The sequence below is a fragment of the Plutella xylostella genome, chromosome 4 (assembly GCF_932276165.1).
Source record: "Plutella xylostella chromosome 4, ilPluXylo3.1, whole genome shotgun sequence".
Taxonomy (NCBI): domain Eukaryota; kingdom Metazoa; phylum Arthropoda; class Insecta; order Lepidoptera; family Plutellidae; genus Plutella; species Plutella xylostella.
Window position 1 is genome coordinate 3,707,775 of NC_063984.1, and position 20,220 is coordinate 3,727,994.

The 20,220-nt window shown below is 41.3% G+C and overlaps 2 protein-coding genes across 2 annotated transcripts in view; one reads left to right on the top strand and one right to left on the bottom strand.

The window, feature by feature from the left end:
• Window positions 1-12,971, bottom strand: part of LOC105395675 (protein unzipped) — a 36,360-nt gene extending 23,389 nt beyond the window's left edge. Inside the window, exon 1 of the mRNA XM_038121361.2 lies at window positions 12,745-12,971. The gene's annotated coding sequence lies outside the window, so the exon portion shown is untranslated. The remainder of the gene's footprint in view (window positions 1-12,744) is intronic.
• Window positions 1-20,197, top strand: part of LOC105395676 (mitoguardin) — a 57,009-nt gene extending 36,812 nt beyond the window's left edge. The window contains exons 4-10 of the mRNA XM_011567635.3: window positions 15,014-15,180; window positions 15,482-15,688; window positions 17,179-17,288; window positions 17,599-17,767; window positions 18,047-18,151; window positions 18,235-18,363; window positions 18,649-20,197. Of these exons, the coding sequence (XP_011565937.3) occupies window positions 15,014-15,180; window positions 15,482-15,688; window positions 17,179-17,288; window positions 17,599-17,767; window positions 18,047-18,151; window positions 18,235-18,363; window positions 18,649-18,963 (1,202 nt within the window). The 3' untranslated portion in view covers window positions 18,964-20,197. The remainder of the gene's footprint in view (window positions 1-15,013; window positions 15,181-15,481; window positions 15,689-17,178; window positions 17,289-17,598; window positions 17,768-18,046; window positions 18,152-18,234; window positions 18,364-18,648) is intronic.
• The last annotated feature ends 23 nt before the right edge of the window (window positions 20,198-20,220 follow it).

Sequence of the window (20,220 nt, forward strand, 5' to 3'; positions counted from 1 at the left end):
CATGGTCATATGTAATTACTGTCATTAAATAGCGTAACACCAGATGTAAACCCATTATCATTACTAGTTTTTGTTACGCAATACATTTACTTTTTGTGAATCGCTGTTCTAATAAAAACACCTACTGTGTTACAATTTTTCATAGCAAATTAATAACTTTTTGTCAATGTGCTCACTGCTCCATTAGTCATTTCATGCATAATTTGATTTCAAGCAACTAAAATAACCTTTTCATCAAATAAAAAATATTATAAATGTGATGAGCAATCGTCTAGATTTTGTAAGATGACTAGTGAACATGAACCTAAGAGGCTTACAGAGTGGAAGTCCCCGGTCTGAGATGTGTTACCTGAAACCCAAGAAGGCAGATTGGTGGAGCATGCACTAACGGCAGTCGCACTCAAAGTGCATTAGCCATTTGATATGCCGGATCAAATGTAACTAAATATCCAATCTCGATGGGAATGGAAGGAAATATGCACTAGAGACTACGACGAGTAACAAAACGGTAATCAAAATGCCGATAAAGAAAAGTTGAAGTTGCACTGAACGAACCGTCTCGCCAATGATGTCGAAACATGCACTGCCGTATAAACGTTTGACGTAATAATAACGAGCTTTAATATAACCAGTCATAACAATAAAGTTTAGAGTTTATTGGCATTGCATGGCGGCCTGCGCGCCGAGGGCCGCACTCGAGGTTCAAGTGGAGCTATTTCACGAGCTATCTTTATACAAATAAATCATTGCACCCACCCTCTGAGCGATTTCCAATAAGATTGATACATCAAAGAAAAAACGTAAGGACTTTTCAAAACAGAAAGAGACAATGAGCTTTTAAGCGCATTGCCATTTATAGGAAAGCATGTTTATTTTCCACGCCTCAGGATGTTTTTCTTTGTCGTCTGGCAACATGGAGTGATGTTTGCTCGAGCCGCGGAGGGCTCTCCGTCAAGTTTCTGAACGTGTGGTGTCTCGAGCACGCGTCAAGAGGCAATTCTGTCTGACTCCAGCCTTTGAGATGAAGCCACTGTCCTGCCTATGACTTCCGTCTTCAAGTGCTTTCCTTGTGGTACTAACATTTTCTTATGTCAATTCTTTAAGAGCACCTTAAAAAACTGGTTTTCCTAACATTAGTGACAGGGTGATCTTTACACTCGTCTATATTATTCCTTCCATTCTACATCACACTTAACATTTGTTTATTCAAACAAGCGACGTTTAAGTGCTTAAATCAATGTGCAGAGTGTTAGTACACAACTACACATCTCGTTTCTACATGTTTGAAGGCAAATACTTTATTTCCATGTTTGCAAACAGTCGGCTGGCCGCGGCAGGTGCCGGCGGGCCGTGTTGGGGCACGTTTAGCTGCACGGAGTTGCACCACAATCACGCGCTTTATCGCCGCAATGACGCAACGCACTGCTGCACCCAAACATGCGCCCAAATAGCCTATTCAGGGAAACCAGCCCATTACTATTCTGAATTTGCACCGATAGCCCGTATTGTAAAGCCGTCTGCCACTCTTACAATCGCGCTATTGCAATACCATCATGCCAAGCCTGCACGAATAAGACGGCAAGACTCATGTAACTCCATATACGAAGGTATTTTCCTGCGCAACGCAGCAATTATTTCGAACCACCTAATCACAGCGTAAGTTATCTATGATTAATTGATATTTATTCACTGCCTTAACAGGTTTAAATTTTCTATTTAAGGTACCGCTGGAACATGACTACGGTTATTTAGAACTTAATTGGGTATAACCTATAATAAAGTGTAATAACTTAAATGCATCGGCCTTTAGATTTCTACATTCCGAGGTGTTGATAAAATATTTATGATTTTTTAAGTTTCTGACCTCATCATCCTGTTACTTATTCAACAAGTGTAACAAAGTCTCCCTGAACTGCTCAAGTATGTATGCTATCTGACAACAGACATAAAGCAGCCAGCCAGTTGCCAACATCTTTGCATATTAAAGGTCATTTACTTAGAATAATTTCCTTCTGGCATTTCAGATTCTGACCTTGTGCCATTTACATCTACTTTCTGCCTGCTTGCATCTTCCATGTTATCTCGGAGCGGAGTTGCTTTAACTTTAACCTATGAAAAGTATCAAGTAGAGTGCATAGCCTATGTCTAGTTTATTATTATAAAATGGTATAGTGTAGGTATATTTTTGGAATACTATCAAAAAACAGTAGCTCAACTTAGTGACCCCAGAACAGACTCCGTCATCTTCAATTTAGAAAAAGGATTTTAGAGGGATAGCGAACTTGGACAACAGGCTTCCAGAAAAATTGGCTTTCAAATGCCGCCTAAAAGCTTTGTGTGGTAAAATGCTCGGTACAGCAATTATGCGCTGTCTGTCTGGCCAGCCACAATAGTTTTCCGACTGAGAACTGCTATTTTCCCAACATTCAACTGGATTCTTGCGTCAGTGGCGGTAACATAACGGATGAATTAAAGTAATTGTGTATATCCTAGTATTTTAATGGGTTATATACTGTGAGAGTACTTCTCTAGAATTATAATTATTATCTTCCTGGTGCAGCCGGTGTTATTAAAAGCTTTTTAATATTATGAATGTGTTTTTCCTTTCCTTTTTAGTCGGGAAGTCAAATCGCGGCTATCGTGTTGCTTTTAGCCGCGCTAATGACTCATAGAGCTTTTCCCTGGAGGCTCGATTGCTGCAAGTAACGGAAGGTTCGAGTCCACAATTAGTGCAGTGAGTCCCGTTACAGGCGCATTGTCCGCCGCCGTGCTCCGCCGTGATGCTCCTTTGTGCCGTAATGGAGGCTTCTCAGCTTGTTTGTTTTGCGTTTGCGAGAGGCAACAACCATTGTTGTCTAATTACCCGCTTGTGTTTCTTCAATAGCCTATTGGACTGTAATCACCTCTTGAAGAACTTTGGATCTGATGTTATGATTTATGATCAAGTTACATCGTATAATACAATACATCATGAGCGTATACCATAAATGAAGACGTATGTATCATTCTCATTAGACACGTTCTCTATAGTATACGAGATATTTTCTTAAATTACGACCACCCTTTATTTAAGATCGCCTCTTAGATAAACGTTGAAAGGGCGTAGGATGACTAGATACCCGAGTTTAAATATCTCGAAGCGCCATCTGACATAATGCGAATATTATCGCTATTGTGGGCGCAGAGATGAAGGCATATCGCCGCCTAATTCGCCTGTGCAAATGTTGCATTTCAGAGGACCTCCCTGTATCTGTTTACATTAAGGCGACCAACCTCCATATTGCGAGCACTGAACATTGGCAAACAAGCGCAGTGAGCTGATTTTATAAGTTAGTCACGATGGCCCTGTTATTAAACTGTCATTAGGCCCCATTATTAATAGATGTAATTCAATACGAGGAGAGACCGTTAGCCAGCAACGGTGCTAAATGCGACCTCAATAAGGGACGCATACTTTTCACCGGAAGTGTCTCAGCATGAACTGAAAGGGCTTCCGGAATGATAATTAAGAAATATAGCATTCATTTACATTATTGTTGGTCTAACAGCTGTTCTAAGCACTTGTGTAGGAAATAAGTTTTTGTGACCTTGCCCGAATAGAGGGTGAAAGCTGGCACGAATAAACTGGCTCAACCTTAGGTAGTTCTTTAGGCCCACTTTCTAAATATAGGCTACGAAAATTCAGGCAAAAGAAAGGCCAAGGACGCCACCCCGCCGCGAGAGACCTTCGGATCGGGTCTGCCCTTCAAAAGAGCCTTCGTTGGGAATATGTCCTTGACGACGACCTCAGAAGCCTCCGATGGTAGAGTTACGTAGCGACCGATCGATACTGTTACACTGACTGAATTAAGACATACTTTCACTTTTAAAAATCCTTGCTTGGCTTTACCACACAATCATAACTGATTCACTTAGCTTCACCATAACTCTCACCCCTGAAGATTATTGTCATTCTTGTCTTGAACCTGCCGGAATGTTAATGTCATGTCATGTCCTGGCAGCGCCAACACATTTGTTTCTAGTCAATTTGCCTGAAACGCTACAATTTCAAATGCACCGTTGAACACACAATGTTAATTTGCGTGTCGATTCACGCAATAGTTAGATTTCCGTGCCCGTGAATATTATATGAAATAACTGCCAACTGGAAATCTGAAAAAGGTTCCTAATAGGAACTAATAGGAACCTTTTATACGTTTAAAAAGTTTATTTTGTAGAAAATACCTAGTAATATTCATAATAAGGATTTATAAATATGATAGCAATCAATTAGCAATTTAGAAAATAAGTTTTTCATCTTGATGTATGAAGTGATCCATAATGCTAAGTGGCAACAGCTGGTAGCTAGTCCTCGATCGATTAATAAATTATAGAAGCCAGTGAAGCAACTAGTAACACGCCAGCCGACAACTCTAGCTATATTGAGTGCGTGGATTGTATTTGATCTTGAAATGATAGACAAACTACAGTATAAAAGTTAATCCTGTTTATGAAGACATATATTTTCGATTATGAAGGGCAATGTCAAGGAAATGGTATTATTTCTGGGCGGATATTAAATTACAGTTTGTGTGAAGCCGGACGGGGCGGTGCGGGCGGACTGTGGCCGCAGGTTTACGATCATCCAAGCTCATTGAAGAGCACAGCGTCTGTCTGTGACTGAACAACACATGACTACAGACGGCCAGCTCGTCATTCGGTACGCGACGCAAACTATTATACCTTTCAATTAGGTGTTAACACTTATTAACATTTCCTCTCTCCGTCGTTATGAGCGGCAGTAATAATGAACGGGACAGTATTAGCGATGCGCACGCGCAAGCACGTGGCGGCGGCGGCGGCGGCGGCACGCGCCGGAAGCACGACCGACCTCACCTGGACAGGGAAGAATCCCAAGTTCCCACGCACCTGCCGCTATACCTCGCTAACATATACGCCAAAGGTGATCCAACCTATGTTTGCTTTCATTATGATTAAGACCGTCATCGGATATTTATAGATAATAATAATCATAATGGCAAACCACTTACTGTCGAAGCAATGTGATGAATTGCGCAATCTTAACATGCTGATTATTTCTTGCCGGAGTTATTTTTCAAATGATCAAACCTCTAATAAGAAGAGTCCACTAAAGCTTGTTCATTTAATTTCCTGGCAGCGTCCGCGATAACTGCTTGTTGGTTCAGTGTAAGTAATTAATTTCACCGAGCTTCGTTATATGCAGCCAGGCAGGACAGCTTAATAACACCTCTATTCACCCAGAGCCTATTTAGCCCTGTAACGAGAATCCTCTTTAAGTGGATAAAATGTTGTGTAACGTCCGCACAACTGAAATTATGACTTTTTGTCATATAGAAAATTATGTTGACTATAAAACAGTGTAGGAGAATGGCACCCTTGCGGCTCATTTGAGCCCGACATTGCGGACGAATGCATTCACATTCGCATAACATTTACCTGCGCAGCTGTGTTGCATTTCTCTACAACATGCAATTTCCCGCTAGCATCCTTCTCCATTAAGATAATACTTCGCGGAAGATATTAATGTGGTTCCCATTCCACTCGCCCCCCGCCCCCACCCCTCGAGCCTCCTCTTAGCCTTGGTTGAAGCTGCCGAGCTCACCTTGATTTCCTTTGTTAGTTTTTCTCATCGGACTGACACATACTGCGATCAATACCAATACGTTTGTTGTGATATTTATTTTAGCACTGCTATTTTATACGTTCTTCGAGCTTACGTCACTTTGGTCAATAGTGCCTATTGTCACTTCTTCAGTTATAAACCTCCAAGAGTTGGCGGTCACGCAAGCCACTTGCTAATCCGCCATTCAATTGTTACCGTGACCGTGAACTCGGGCTACCTCTCCGCTTCGCTGGTATTTCAAAGAATCGGTAATATAGCAAAGTTTGGCTTCAACGGGAAGAAATTTGTTTTGGCTTCACTTGGATGTAACTATGTGATAAATGTATCGTCGGTGCACTGACGAGTAAACTACCACTATTCATGAGATAGAAACTCAAATGCGTCGAGATGTCACCAGAGACTGGCGCCTGCGGAAAAAGTTGCACGCAGGGAGAATGAAAACCACATTGCGTTTCTAGACGTTTTCACGTTGCGTCATAAACGTAAGCTCCAGACAACGTCTCTTCCACTTTTTATGGGTATAGAGAAAATAGTTTTCCAGACCGACAACTTAACTGTGCGTCTTGAAATTATGAGGATTACGATCAATACTTTCTTTTTTTAAGCTGCTCTATTTATCCATGCTTCGCAATAAAATCTAAATCTATGTATGTGCGAGTACTCATATCCAACATTTGTAATGATTATATGCCACCAAATAAATAAAATGAAATTAGTATATCACACATAAAGTTTATAGTGATAAATGGCACAAAATTTATACTATTTTGGCAAACATGCTCCCTGCGGTGACAATAACAGCAACACAGAACATGATAAAGAAAATGAGCAGCTGCATCTCTCCCCAGCTCACTCCAATCATTGTTCGGCGCAAGGGTCGCCGGTGGAGGGGGCAATGCCCGTAATACAAAAAAACCTATTAAAGGAACGCATCCAGGTACCGGCCGAGGCCTCGTTTCTAAACGTTATGTTATCCCATTTATCGGCTGATCGATTTGGGTCGAACAACTTGAGTATGGACTTGCACGTCTTAGCGTTTGCGGTCAGCAAATAATCGCGGTGGAGGAAAGCGTCACGGAAAATACCGCAAATATTACAGGAATCTCGGACTTCTCTTACGTGAGAGTCTTTAGCCTTAGTTTGAAAATTATAAATTTAACCTACTTAATAGTTTTGCTAAGTAAATTTGTTTTAGCTAAGTATTCACAAGCTCCAATTATTAGAGGTTCGTTAGCTAGATTAGATTCTCGTTAAAATGGGGTGATTTCAAGATAAGTATAATGAGTAGTGGATAGTTAGACAGTTGCATGCAAGATGCAAGTAACAGATAGGGAGACCGTTCTGAATAGGATGTTGATGAACCCTTTGGACTATAAACGTGCAGATACAAACTATACGAGCAATGAAGAGCGCAGACAAAATGATGCAATAAATAATTCATACAAGTTGAGTAGGTGAGCATTCAGTGCATGCGGGTAGACAATGACCGGGCAACAGCATTCATTCAGCCATTCACATAACAGCCTCGTTGCGGCGGAGCTCAGCACCATTCATACACAACTCCGCGTTTATTACATCTCGCACAATCTATTTGATTGACTCTTCGATTAACTGCGCCGCGAACATTTCTGCTATATTACGCTTCACCCGTACATGAACCTCCGTTAGCATTCCTGCGCAATCTAACAGCATCAAAGGGTTTTTTATTACTTATTTTATTTGATCCAAATTAAGTTGAGCACGTTCGTTTCCAATAAACATGCTGAGGATCGTTATCTAATATCCATCGCCGCATACATCAGCCCTTTATCTCGGGCTTGATCTAACCAACCTGTCTTTGTAACTGGTACAATGCTTCATAAATAGAGCACAATGGAATAGACACGGAATTATTTGTGAGGCGAACGAGAAGCCGTAATAAATAAATGTTTTAAAACATGTAAATTACGGTATGTACCTACAAAAGTTTTAAAAAAATTAAGCATCCTGCTCATTTTCATATTTAAAATCATATTTGAATAGTCTCTCTACACTACACCTAAATCTCCCAGACATATAAATCACTCTTGTTTATTCAACTGTTTCAATTTGGATGGATTTTTGGCAACATCTGAGGTCTTTTTGGTGTCCTGTTTCTCTCCCTAGTAGATATTGGAAGTGCATTAAGCCATTAGTAAACATTTAGTACATTCCTCTCGCAGGGGTGTCTGCTGACGTGGGTTGTGGCTCCATACAGGAGGGGGCGCTCACTGAATGCTGAACTGAATACTGACAAGTAGTCAGTTGTCTTTAATTGCATAAATTATTATCTCTCACTTTGATGTTGATGACTACCAAAGGAAGGATTTTCCAGAAAGTTTGGACTAAACAAATACATACTAACATAACGAAATATCATCAAGTAGTATTATAATATTCATGGAAGCTAATAGTTTCTTCAAAGGTCAACAGGAAATTATATTGTGACAAATCCTACGCTTATTTGATGACTGACAATTTGTATACTCAAAACCAGTTCTGGCTATAAACAGCGATGCATAAATCATGATCAAGACGTTTTTAACACCAGACTATGACCATTTGATTTAAATATTCCTAAGTAATGATGTTTATTTCATTAGATAACAATATTTCTGTTAAGTAACTTTTCTTGTTAATGAGTTTTCCCAGCCAGCAGTTAGCGTGGGATTGTTGTCATATGGCGCGCGCAGGTCGCAGGCAGTCAAGATCACGGCCGCTCGCGAAGCCAAAACTCGTACTCGTAATTTTGTGTTGTCAACGGAATGTACTTTTTTTACTCTCGGGCCGGAGCGCGATGATGTCACCGCTCGCGGCTCCTCGGCCGCGGACCTCGCGTTGGTCCCTTTTTAATTGCGAATCTCGCGGGTAATTGACTTTATTTCCTCCACGTCATGCGTCGCAGCGCCCGGCGGCGACGGGGCAGTCTGCCGGATCAATTTAAAACGCATCTAATAGGTTGGAAGTGGAACCCTTGTACAGTTTCAATACTAAGCCTGACTTCTTGGATTCCACGTGCGATCGAACAAGTTACAAGGAATTATCGGTTCGTAACTACAGCTGCTGGCTATTTAATGGGCGTAAAATAACACCGTTCTTGTTTTCTGCGGACAGACGTTTTGAAACGTTCAACTACATGGTAATTTGCGCGGAGAGGGTGGAGTAACGGTTCGAAAGACATTTCATCCGGTCGCTTTTGCAGTTTTCCAAGTAGACTTTTCCGATAAAATTGGCTGGACGTGAAGGGATTCGGTGAGTAATGTAGTAGATGTATTGAGTAAGTAGTGAGTCGCCGCGCGGGCGCGGATCGATCGCGCGGCAGCAGGCGCGCCGGCCGCCGGACCCCGCGGGACACGGCCACCGCTCAGCCCCTCATCTACCGCCGGCTCCTCGACACCTTCAACCCTTCGTTAGCGCCGGCACCCATTAACTCCACTATAATTGCCGCTTCAAGATATTAAACCCTAATAGATAGCGTTAACGATAGAATTATTGACCATTTACGATTCGAGTTTTGGTTTCGGACGTGATTTGCTTTTTATTTGTTGAAGAAATTGGTAGTTTGAGGTATAAATATCTATATCTTTGTCATTGTATATCGTATTTGAACAGACATAAAATACTGACTTAAAAACTGTATGCAAAACCTAACACCTACATAACACAGTCCTTGTTAAAAAGAATAAGACGACCCTTTGTGTCCCAGAAAAGTCGTAAAAGTGTAAAACCCGGCGGTGATGTCACGAGTGTCGCAATATTATGACGCGCGATGAAACACAAGGGTAAATTACAAAAAGCTTTCCCCATTTTCCTTCCCCCGGGAGACTGTGGCCTCGTTTGTACATAGCTAGAGCAGGTATTTGCCGACTGGTCCGCTCGTCTGTGTATTTAGCGGACACGGAGGTCACGGCTAGCGTCCATGTGACACATATCCCCTAAATTGTGTTTACAACCACTTTACAACCCCTTAAATTTGAATCACGTAATAAAACGTAGGTTTGGTTTATTATGAATCGTGTTCAACGTGAATTTTCGTGCATAAAGGCTGTGAATTTATATCAGTGAAGTTGATGGCATAGCTTTAGTTACTTTCCTCAAAGGTTCGGGGCTCCAGAGTCCTTCGCGTTGAGTTTCGAATTTGCATTTTTTCCTTATAGGATACGTCGGGACGGGAACCCAAATTCGTGTGGAATGTCACGAAATTCGGTTTAGCCCCGGGACGGCAGTTGACACGGTTTACGAGGCGCAGCTCGATTAATGTGAATAAGTTTTGAGTCCGGGACGGCTATTGTTCGGTACAAAACATACTGCACTCACGGCTGGTGCTGTTGTTGTGGGCCGTACGCTACCACCTCCCTCTCTATTTGTTCGTTGTTAATTTATTGTGCCTCGGAGGGATATGATTGAATTCTAGTACGTGAGAAAATCTCGTTTCTAGTATCTAAGTACTGATTAAATAACTATACAAATATATGTATAAATGAAACATGTAGCCGGTAGTAGCTGAATGAGGATGATGAGGAAAACTGAGAACATACTTAAAGTTTTGAAAATAGTAAGTATAACAGGTTTTCACGTTTCTGAATTCACAAGTATTTTTTTGTGATAACAAGATATTGTGGCTATTAACCTGATTCTTACGGCAAGGGTCCATGGAGTCCCGCCCCACGAATCGACGCAATTTTCCGGCCGGTAAAGCGCCGACTTTTTACGTCTTGAAAATGTTCCGACGCGACGCGAAGCCTTCAAGACCCCTAAGTAGGGCACTAGAGGGGTATGTTTTCAGAATCCAAATTAAATTCGTGTAAATTTCATAACAGGGGAGGGGACGGAACTTCAGAGGAACTCCGCCCACGCAATAATATATTTAGCCTTTATACCTTTCGGGTTCAGTGAACTTTCGATTGCGATGTTTATAATCGATCGATTGAACATAAATTAGCGTCTCGCCGCCGATGATCAACGGAAGTGGTCGCTGCGTGCGGCTCGGCGGCTGCGCTTGCTCGAAGGAAGAACTTCATTATTTTGGTCTATGACATCCGGTAGGCTTAATTAAAGTTGTGTGAAAATTAAAATTATCTTCTATGAAGTTTACAAGTTCTTGAGGATGAGCGACGATCAAATGTTTTTTCATCATGTGTGTGAGATGTCCCCACATATTTATCTTTATAATACATACAATGGGATGAATTTACTTTTTAATTCACAAATATAATGAAGTCAACAAATCCATAAAAGGCTAAAATGAAAACATGATGACGTTAAAATAATGTGGTTTACCTAATTTCCCTTTTGAGCTTCAGAGCCTTTCACAATACGGGGGTTAATTTCATAATAGCCGGTGGCAGTGGACTCCCCCCGAAGGTGGGTGGTCATGAGCTCATGAATCGATACACCGCCGCCACGTGGTCGCCAACACACAGACAGTCACATCGCTACTTGCATCGTATTCCATGCCAGCAGTTAGTGCAAACAACTCCGATGTAACAACTGTAGGAATGGATTTTCGCAAGCTACGGATGCGATATTTTGAAGTCAACGTGTTCTAAAGTCAATTGAATCGATGTGTTTTGGCGCAATATTTGTTACATAAATACTTGTATTGAAAGATTTTGCAAATCTGCATTTATTTATAATGTTGTGCAAGTCACTTTGATCGGTGCAGGTGCATGAGCTTTTAAAGAAGTTATCGGAAGATTATCTTTTATTATCAAAGCATTTCACATGATTTCGTTGTCAAAACGTGCATACCTATTATATTTCGAAATGCTTCAGGCTGCAATAGCAATGATAGAAATATTTTTGAAATTTTGCAAGCTGCACGTTTGGCATTTCTGTTACCTACAGCTTATATTGTTATTAACCAACTGTTCTTGTAGGTAACAGAATTGCCAAAATATTTTCTATATTACCTACCCCCCCCCCCCCCCATATTCTAAACGGCAGCTGTGCCAATACCGACGGTTTCGGCGGCGGCGATCACAACAATTGGATCAGACATGACATAAGCCGATTGTTCCGCTTCAATGCATCCTATTTCAAGGTATCCTTTTGAGTAAACTTAAAAATCTATTCAATAATAAATATTTTGGAAATGTATCAAGATTAAGACGCCACGTGCTGACTCAGCAGATGCAACTAATGTTTTAGAAAGATAAAATGCTGCAGATGTTTTGAAGAGAGGTCCAAAGTTATAAGATGCTGGAGAGCAATCAATCAGATTTTACGGTGCTAAACCATAAATAGTTTTTTTTGCAGACCTACACACCCGGACTTTACTTACCTACACATTTTCCTTATCTGCACAAGCTGTAAATGTAAGAGTATTAAAAATATTCATATCCATCGATTACACTTATGCGATCGTACATTTACATAGGTATAAACCCAAAGATCAGTTAAATATTATATCAGCTATATGGCTACTGTTTGCTTCCTTGTTCCTTGGTAGTAATAACAACATCAAAACAATTGGTTGATAAGAACTTTTATCTATGTAAAAGAAAAGTTAGCGCATCGAGAAATATTACATCAACTAGGTAAATTATTGTCATGTCACGAAAATACTCATACGAGTATGATAAACACCGTCAAATAAAAATATAGACCACAATCAGATCAGGGTTTGTGTACCTATCACATGAGTTTTTAAAAGATCCATTTATAAATCGATTGCATAAGTCGCTGGAGCTGTAAAGCAGCATGTAGTATAAAAGTAACCGGTTCTCCGATACGTGTTAGGAGGTCCTCTTCGATTCGAAATATTGAACGTTACTTTAACTCGTTCGGATTTTCTTCACATTGACCAGTTTACATTTTAATTATAAACGTGTGAGTTAATTGGTCTGGTAATTATTTATTTGTTTTGTTTTACTTTCGATTGAGGTGATGTATAATTTTATTCAAGTTCGACCACCTTCAAAGTCGATTCTAACGTCATTGCATGCATGCGATCTTTCCATAATTTCCCTGGAAGTGAAGTGAGTAGCCAGAACTAGCACTGAGGTGTCAAGTGGGAATAAAAACACAGCAGCAATAACAATTTACATTACAACTTTATTTCCACAACCGTGACCGCTTACCTTTATCGAATCGAACCGGCGGGCGTCTTAGCGCGAAACGGTATCAGTCCAACTGAGAAAAAAAAACGCACACACTTCACAGTGAACACTAGGGAACAGCACTGGGAGTACACTCGTGTGGTGATGTGAGATGGTCTCGTTTTGGCGGGTATACAGTGGCGAGTAGTCGCGGGTAGAGGACCGACGCAGTGCGGAGCAGCGGACCGACTGGCGCGGCGGCGGCGACGGCGGCGGCGGCTCGGGCTCCGGCGCGCGCTGCCCCCGGCCGCCGCCGCCGCCGCCGCTGCGTCACCCGCCAGGGAACCAGGAGCTGACAAACGCAGACTAGCTGATGATTATGTGGCCACAGGTTTTACATAGAAATAAGACTTTATTCGTTTTAGGTGGAAGTAAATGCCCTACCATGAACATTTTAGTCACAATTTTTTTCAGGGTTCCAAATAACATAGCAGGTTAATCGAAACCACTCCGGTGAGCGTCTCGTCACGTATAGCGTAATAGTTGATCTGTGAAAGTCTGATCTTTCTTGAACAGATATATATTAAGTACATATTTTAATTTCAGTTAACTTTGTACTACTTTGTTAACTAATAAGTATAAGTAAGTGCTAGATAGAAAGTTATTGGTAGGCTATTTGGTATATTCTCTCGATAATTAAACTATTTAATCAGTATATTTAGTTAGTGAGGCCTAATCAAACCAGATATTTTGTACTTAACTATGAAGTATTTCTATGTAGCTATACAGCATCTCCACCGGCATAGCATATGTATCGACATAGATAAACTCGTTAGATGCACATCGCTGAGTTTAACGCAAATCGCGATAAAATTACATGCCGCGGGATCAGGTACCTACATATTCTTACACAAACCAGCAATATTACCTGGTTTGGAAATAAACATGAAAGTTTATCGTCCATTACGCACTGTTAGGCTCACATTAGCATTACGCGCTGATTGCAGCTAATCGATAGCTAATTTACATTTCCCCGCTACTGAGGCCACGAGGTCCAATTGAAACTACAAATTCAGTTATCTACATCCGAATAAGCAGATAATTGCCTCCACGGCATAATCCACCGATAATCTGTTAACTTTAGTAGGTACAAGACCTCGCCACTATAATAACTTCAGATGACATCACTCGCTACTATTCGCTACCAACAACCGGTTGTAGCTTCAATTTGCTACCATTTATGCGGGAATTCTTATCAAAACACTGATTTCAACTCAGTTTTTTACTGCATAACTTTTCTAAGATATTGACTTTTCCTTTCGACATTTGTGTTTTACGACTTACTACCTACCCAAGTTGTATGAATTTCCCAGGAAGTTTAATATCTAGTGACTCTTGCATACTCAAACCTACTCAAACAAGTGGTACTTATCTAATATTTAATAATGTCAGAGATCTCATAACTTAATGAAATGCCCATCCACTGCGACATATACTTGTACTTGTCACTCTAAAGTCGGATTAGGATTAGCATAACTGCGCTTTTCTGTGACAATCAGGTTTATTAACTGATAAATTAATTAAATGGTTCAAATATTACCATTTTATCTGAAACTCCTAAGTGTTCTTAGCCAGTATCACAAAGGTAGGAATACGAATTGGAGCATTAAGGAGTCTACACACCAAACCCGCCGACCCGCCGACACAGCCCGGCGGCTTGGTGTCGGCGACCCAAACCCGCCAACCCGCCAACATGTGTCATGGGGCTGTGTTGGTGAGTTAGTCGGCGGTAAGAAATCAGTACAACTTTTTTAGTTAGTGATTGCAGTGTGTACGAACGTGGAGTGTCGGCGGGCAACTGAGCGTGCGCGTACGCAAGTCGCCGGCCATGCCGCCGACTTGCACGCGCGGGTACGAGTCGCCGACATGATTCTTGAAACAAAGTCGCCGACACCAAGCCGCCGGGCTGTGTCGGCGGGTCGGCGGGTTTGGTGTGTAGACTCCTTTAGTGTCATTATCATGTAAATTTATTTAAAACTTTACGAGACGAGTCCACTAACGATTGGAGTACCTTACAATTTTTACATAGTACATAGGTAAGGTAGGCAAAAATTATGAGATAGTCTACTCACATATACTGGCAAGGTACCTTATCATGAACAAAAATAGGTTCCCAAAACTGAATTCCTGATTGGTCTAATTTCCTTACATTAAATGTACGACACCGCCATCTAGCGTCGAGTAGCACAACTAGATCTTCCAACAGCGCACCACTTACCATGAAACTAAATTTTGTATGTTTTGCTTTCAGGGATGGAGTCGTTGGAAACGAGTATAAACTACTGGGAGGACGCGCTGGCCGCGTTCTCGCTGGGGGCCCGCGGCGGCGTGTCGGGCACGCTGGCGCTCACCTCGCCTGAGGAGGCCGAGTTCTGCAGGGAAATACAGGACCTTCTTCAGGATGCTTATATGCTACAGGTGGGCAGAACTCTCTGCTTGTGATCGCCTCTTGCGATTTGCGGCTGCTAATCTTAACTAAAATCCTGTTCCTTCCTTCCATACTTAGGTACTATTATCGCTGCCGCCGCTAGGTGGCGCCTCTCTCGCTAGCTAACGAATTTATAGCTACACTAGCTCCGCGCGCCATACAATAGGTTCCATTGCTCGATCGGTAATGAACCATACTAGCCTCACTGTTCTCCTCATTTACTTCTGCAACTACCTACCTATAGACCTACGTTTTTATTCTTATTTTTACCATTAACATTTTGGTTTCTAGGAGCGCTGCGAGCTGCTATTCCTGGACCAGCGGTCGGTGCTGTTCCGCTCGGAGTCCGGGGGCGGGGGCGGGGGCGGGGACGAGCCCGACAGCATCATCCTGGGCGGGCGGCGGCAGCGCCTGCTGTCCACGCACACCGCCTCCTCAAGACACACGCGGAGGGAGCATCATTCTAGTGCAGAGTCGTTTGCTTCCGCTGAGGATCAGGTGGGTTGGGGTTTTAGGGAGGGTTTGTGGAGGTAGTTGGGTATGGTACGGGATAGAAGACCTGTCCGGGTTGCATGGTCGATCACCTTCTCCACACGATACCATAGAATTATTTCAACTTTCTTCCATACAAAGTGGCGCCTCTAGCGGAAAGTAGGTATCGTTAAACAGAGATAAAATAAAATAAAAATGGTGAAATAGACAACGCAAAGATTGCGTAGATATCCAACAGTTTGCATCAGGGGGGGGTCAGTGCCTTAATGGCTGAACTTTTAGTAGAAGGTAGCGCCATCTCTTTATATTATTCTTACTACCAAAAAAGATGTAAGATGGCGTTAAGAACAAGACCATAGAACAATAACAAGACACATAGATAAGTAGTATTTGAATGTTAACATTGTCATGATCTATGGCTATTATGAAGAAATTGCGTGTCAGTGTCAGTTTGTCTTACAATGTCTCGCAAATAACATTTTTGTAATAAAAGACTATACTCTCGGTATATCGTTATTTATAAATTTTATATACCTACAAATAAAAATAAACATGGTGTGTCAAGAAAAAGCATCTTCAAGCAAAAAGTGTTTTTATGAAATTCTTGTGACCTGACAGATTCTATATGGATCCAGGTTCCATGTGGTTCCACGGGAACCGAGCTGAAATGGCGGCACTGGCAAAGAGCGATCGACATCTTCATATCCGCTGAAGATTAAAATACAATGTGTACCAAACTGATAAATGTCGTCAAAGATTTGCCTCGCGAGGATAAATGATGCACTATTGGACGAAATGACTTTATCACCACAAGTGACAAGATTTTCTTCTCCTGGGAAACATAAACTAGCAAAACATGAATTGGTTTTCATGGTGAAAGGAATAAAAAAGGAATACACACACCCACTCGCATATTATTTTACAAGTGACATGAACAAAACTGAACTGAAACATTGTTATATGCGAGGTAATAAAGAATTATATAATAATTTGTTTTTTATTTATTGTTGCATGTAGGTAGGTACATAAATAGATTGAACTTACATTTAGCTAATAAATGTAATAACTGTTGTGTGGTGTATATGTAACTACGTTAAGGCAAATATGTCTTATATCTTTATAGATTGAAGTTAATAGCCGGATCCCCGCCAGACGATCCAACGCGATCCAAGGAATCTTACATACTAAACTTCTTGGATCGGGCGATCGGATCGCATTGGATCGTTTGGTGGAGATCCGGCTATTAACTTGTGATAACAATATCTATATATACAGGGTGTCCCAACAGGGTACCCTGTATGTATGTACAATGAGGCTGAGAAATATAAAGAGATGGTGCTGTTCAGTATGACTTAGAGTATGACAAAAAACTCCTCGAGAGTGCACTCTTTTCACAATTGTTTTTTTTTTCTCTATGGTTTGCATGGCGCCGTAGAAAATTAAACCGATTCTACCTTCTTTTTAGCGAATGTTTACATAAAATTTTCCTGTTTCAGGTGGCTGACCTAAGAGAGTTTGACGACTTCACGGAAAACTTACCAGAATTAGAACATTTAGAATTATACCAATTAGCATTAAAACAATTAGACGATGGAATTCCATACAGGTGAGTCTATTCTCATACATTTACAGGCCATATGGTGAAAACGGAGCCAGTTACCTAGCAATGATAATATTGATGATGATAGCCATAAGCTACATTAGTTATGACATGAGGATCTATTAACTCTGCCACTCTGCCGCGTCACAAAAGGCCGTGAAACTTAAACCTCACAGTCCAACTTTTAAAAGGAAGGACCATTCTGTCCTCAACCTTCACATCTCAGTTACAAAATCTTACAAGTACCTCAACTAGCTCAATAGTACTTCTCAACTTGCAAAGCCCAACCTACCAAACACCCCCCCAACATCCGCAGAACGCTCCGCACAGACGTGGTCCACTGCGCTTCCGACGCGGAGTTCCTGTGCAAGCTGCACTGCCTGCGGCTGGCGCTGCAGCTTGTGTTCAAGGACGCCGCCGTGTGGGCCTGGTTCGTGGATGCCGGCCGCCAGGTGCTGACTGATATGCTGCTGTTTGCTGATAAGGTTGGTGCTGTTTTCTGGGCTAGATTTTTTAACCTTAGCCACTTGGCCTAGATATGCTGAATGTTGCGACTATGTCACCACTGAAATCCAGAGTAGTATGAAATCTTGCCGCATATAGTAGAGCAGCGGACTGTATGATTAGCACAATATTCCTACAACGTTTCTGATAGTTTCCGCTAGAGGCGCCTCAAATTAAAACCAAATCTTAAAAGGTTCTATGTTATGTTTTAATTTAATGATCCGCAATAGTATTCAAATCATTACCATCTAATATTTCAGGAACCAAAGGAATTTCTAGTCGCTTATGAAGAAATGGTGTCATGGACATCGGACCCAGCAAATTGGACGACCATTGAAAATGAACTGTGCAGTAAAGGCGTCAAGGTATAAACTGCACCTAATTTAATTTTCTAACTCGATACAGCATGTTACGAAAATTTAAACAATGAAATGAATGAATGTTCCAGGTGTTAACATTCTACGATGTGGTGCTAGACTTTATTCTGTTGGATGCATTTGAAGATTTGGCGGCGCCGCCGTCGTCGGTGCTGGCGGTCGTCAGGAACCGGTGGCTGTCCGACGGATTCAAAGAAAGCGTGAGTTGTCAACCTTATAGGCCATAGAGGAGTCGGATGAAAGCGATTTCATAATGCTGTTATGGTTTAAATACTCATACGTAGGTGGAGTGGTGGATCGGCTTAGTATACTTACCACTTTTGTAACACCCAGTATAGTGATACCGTGGATGACTCCACCTACTTATGACTATTAAACCATAACAGCATTATAATCCCTTTCATCCGACTCATCTATGGGCTTATATATTTGCCTTTTTTGTCAGATAAAGAAACCACCAATCAATCGTTTACTCTATCTTCCAGGCGCTAACAACAGCAGTATGGTCGGTCATAAAAGCCAAGCGGCGCTACCTGCAGTACCCGGACGGCTTCATGGCCCACTTCTACTCCATCTCCGAGCATCTTCTACCGGTCCTGGTGTGGGGCTTCCTCGGCCCGAGGGAGCGGCTGCGGGAAGTCTGCCAGAACTTCCAGAGCGAGATAGTGGGCTTCGTCACAGACCTGTTCGACTTCCAGAAGTGCAGGTACACGACCGTGGAGGACCTGGCGGCGGATATACTGCAGCACGCGCGGGCCCGGGCCGCCAATATCACGGACAAACTGGCTGAGAGGATCTAAATACGGTTGATGTTAGGACTATGTTTGAACAAAGTAGGTTTTTATTGATTTTGGTGGCACTTTTGTCTGTTAGTAGTGTTGTGAGATGACGCAAGAGTTCGGTGGCGCCACCTACTATAATTTCGTAAAGTGACGTTTGACATGAATATTCGCTCGATGTGAGCACGTTACAAATCGAATATTCGGCAGAACAGTAGCAGTATCACGAATAATGATCACGATGTTAGTCGCCTGAGACAGTGAAATTGCTATCGGCTAATAATGTTGGTTCTGTAAACGACAGCTAATTCCGAATATTCTTACATACTTACTGCAATTTATAAATGGAAGTGTATGGTATTTAAGTATGCATGTTAAGTATCTAACTAAGGCCACTTTACTTACGCCGAGTGGTTCGAAGGAACTTTAAACTAAGGTCAATTTTAAATTATTTCTATTGCTGACTTGCTTGAGATATTATAGGTACAAATAGATTTAATGTCTCTTAGTTTAGAGTTCCTTCGTGCAACTCCGCATTAGTGCAATGGAAAATACATTCCTGTTATAATGTAAGTTCTAAAATACTTTATATCTCCATGTTTCAATGTTCCCTGCTTAACGTACTGCCAGTATGTACCTAGTAGTTGATTGTTAAGTACATAAGCGAAAGTAGTTAATCTTATTGTAACAATGATTATGTCACAAACTTCCTCGATATTGACATTATATTATGCGAAAAATGCACACAAGAGCTTCCAGCAATCGAATTGCAGATGCGATGGTTTATCTGTATTGATACCGTACGTACCGTATTCTAGCTCTTTCTGAAGGTACCAAATTTAAACTTAGCACAAAGGGCTAATATAAATTTTGACATGGCTAAAATTAAATGTGGTCCTTGAGAATTGCACCGAGATATTAGAAAATGAATTGCTATGTTTGGACTGTAGATGAATTTTGTCCAGTACCGAAGTGTGAAGGATTTTATTGTTTTTATTTATTTTTGCATTTAACACATGATCCGCTTTTACTTGTTTGTAATTAGTCATATTAAAGCTTTGACTCGAGTAGGAAATGTCTTGTAATAGCTCCCGTTAACTGGTTGTAATAGTGATATTTAGATAGAAATTGTAACATGTCCTTGACAGCCTTCAAACAATACAATAATTTATTGAGTATCTATAATAATCTATATGTAAATAAAATGAAGTGTAAAAAATACCTACATGAATACTAATTTAACTTGCGGGATTGATATAATATTATAGGTAGTAGGGT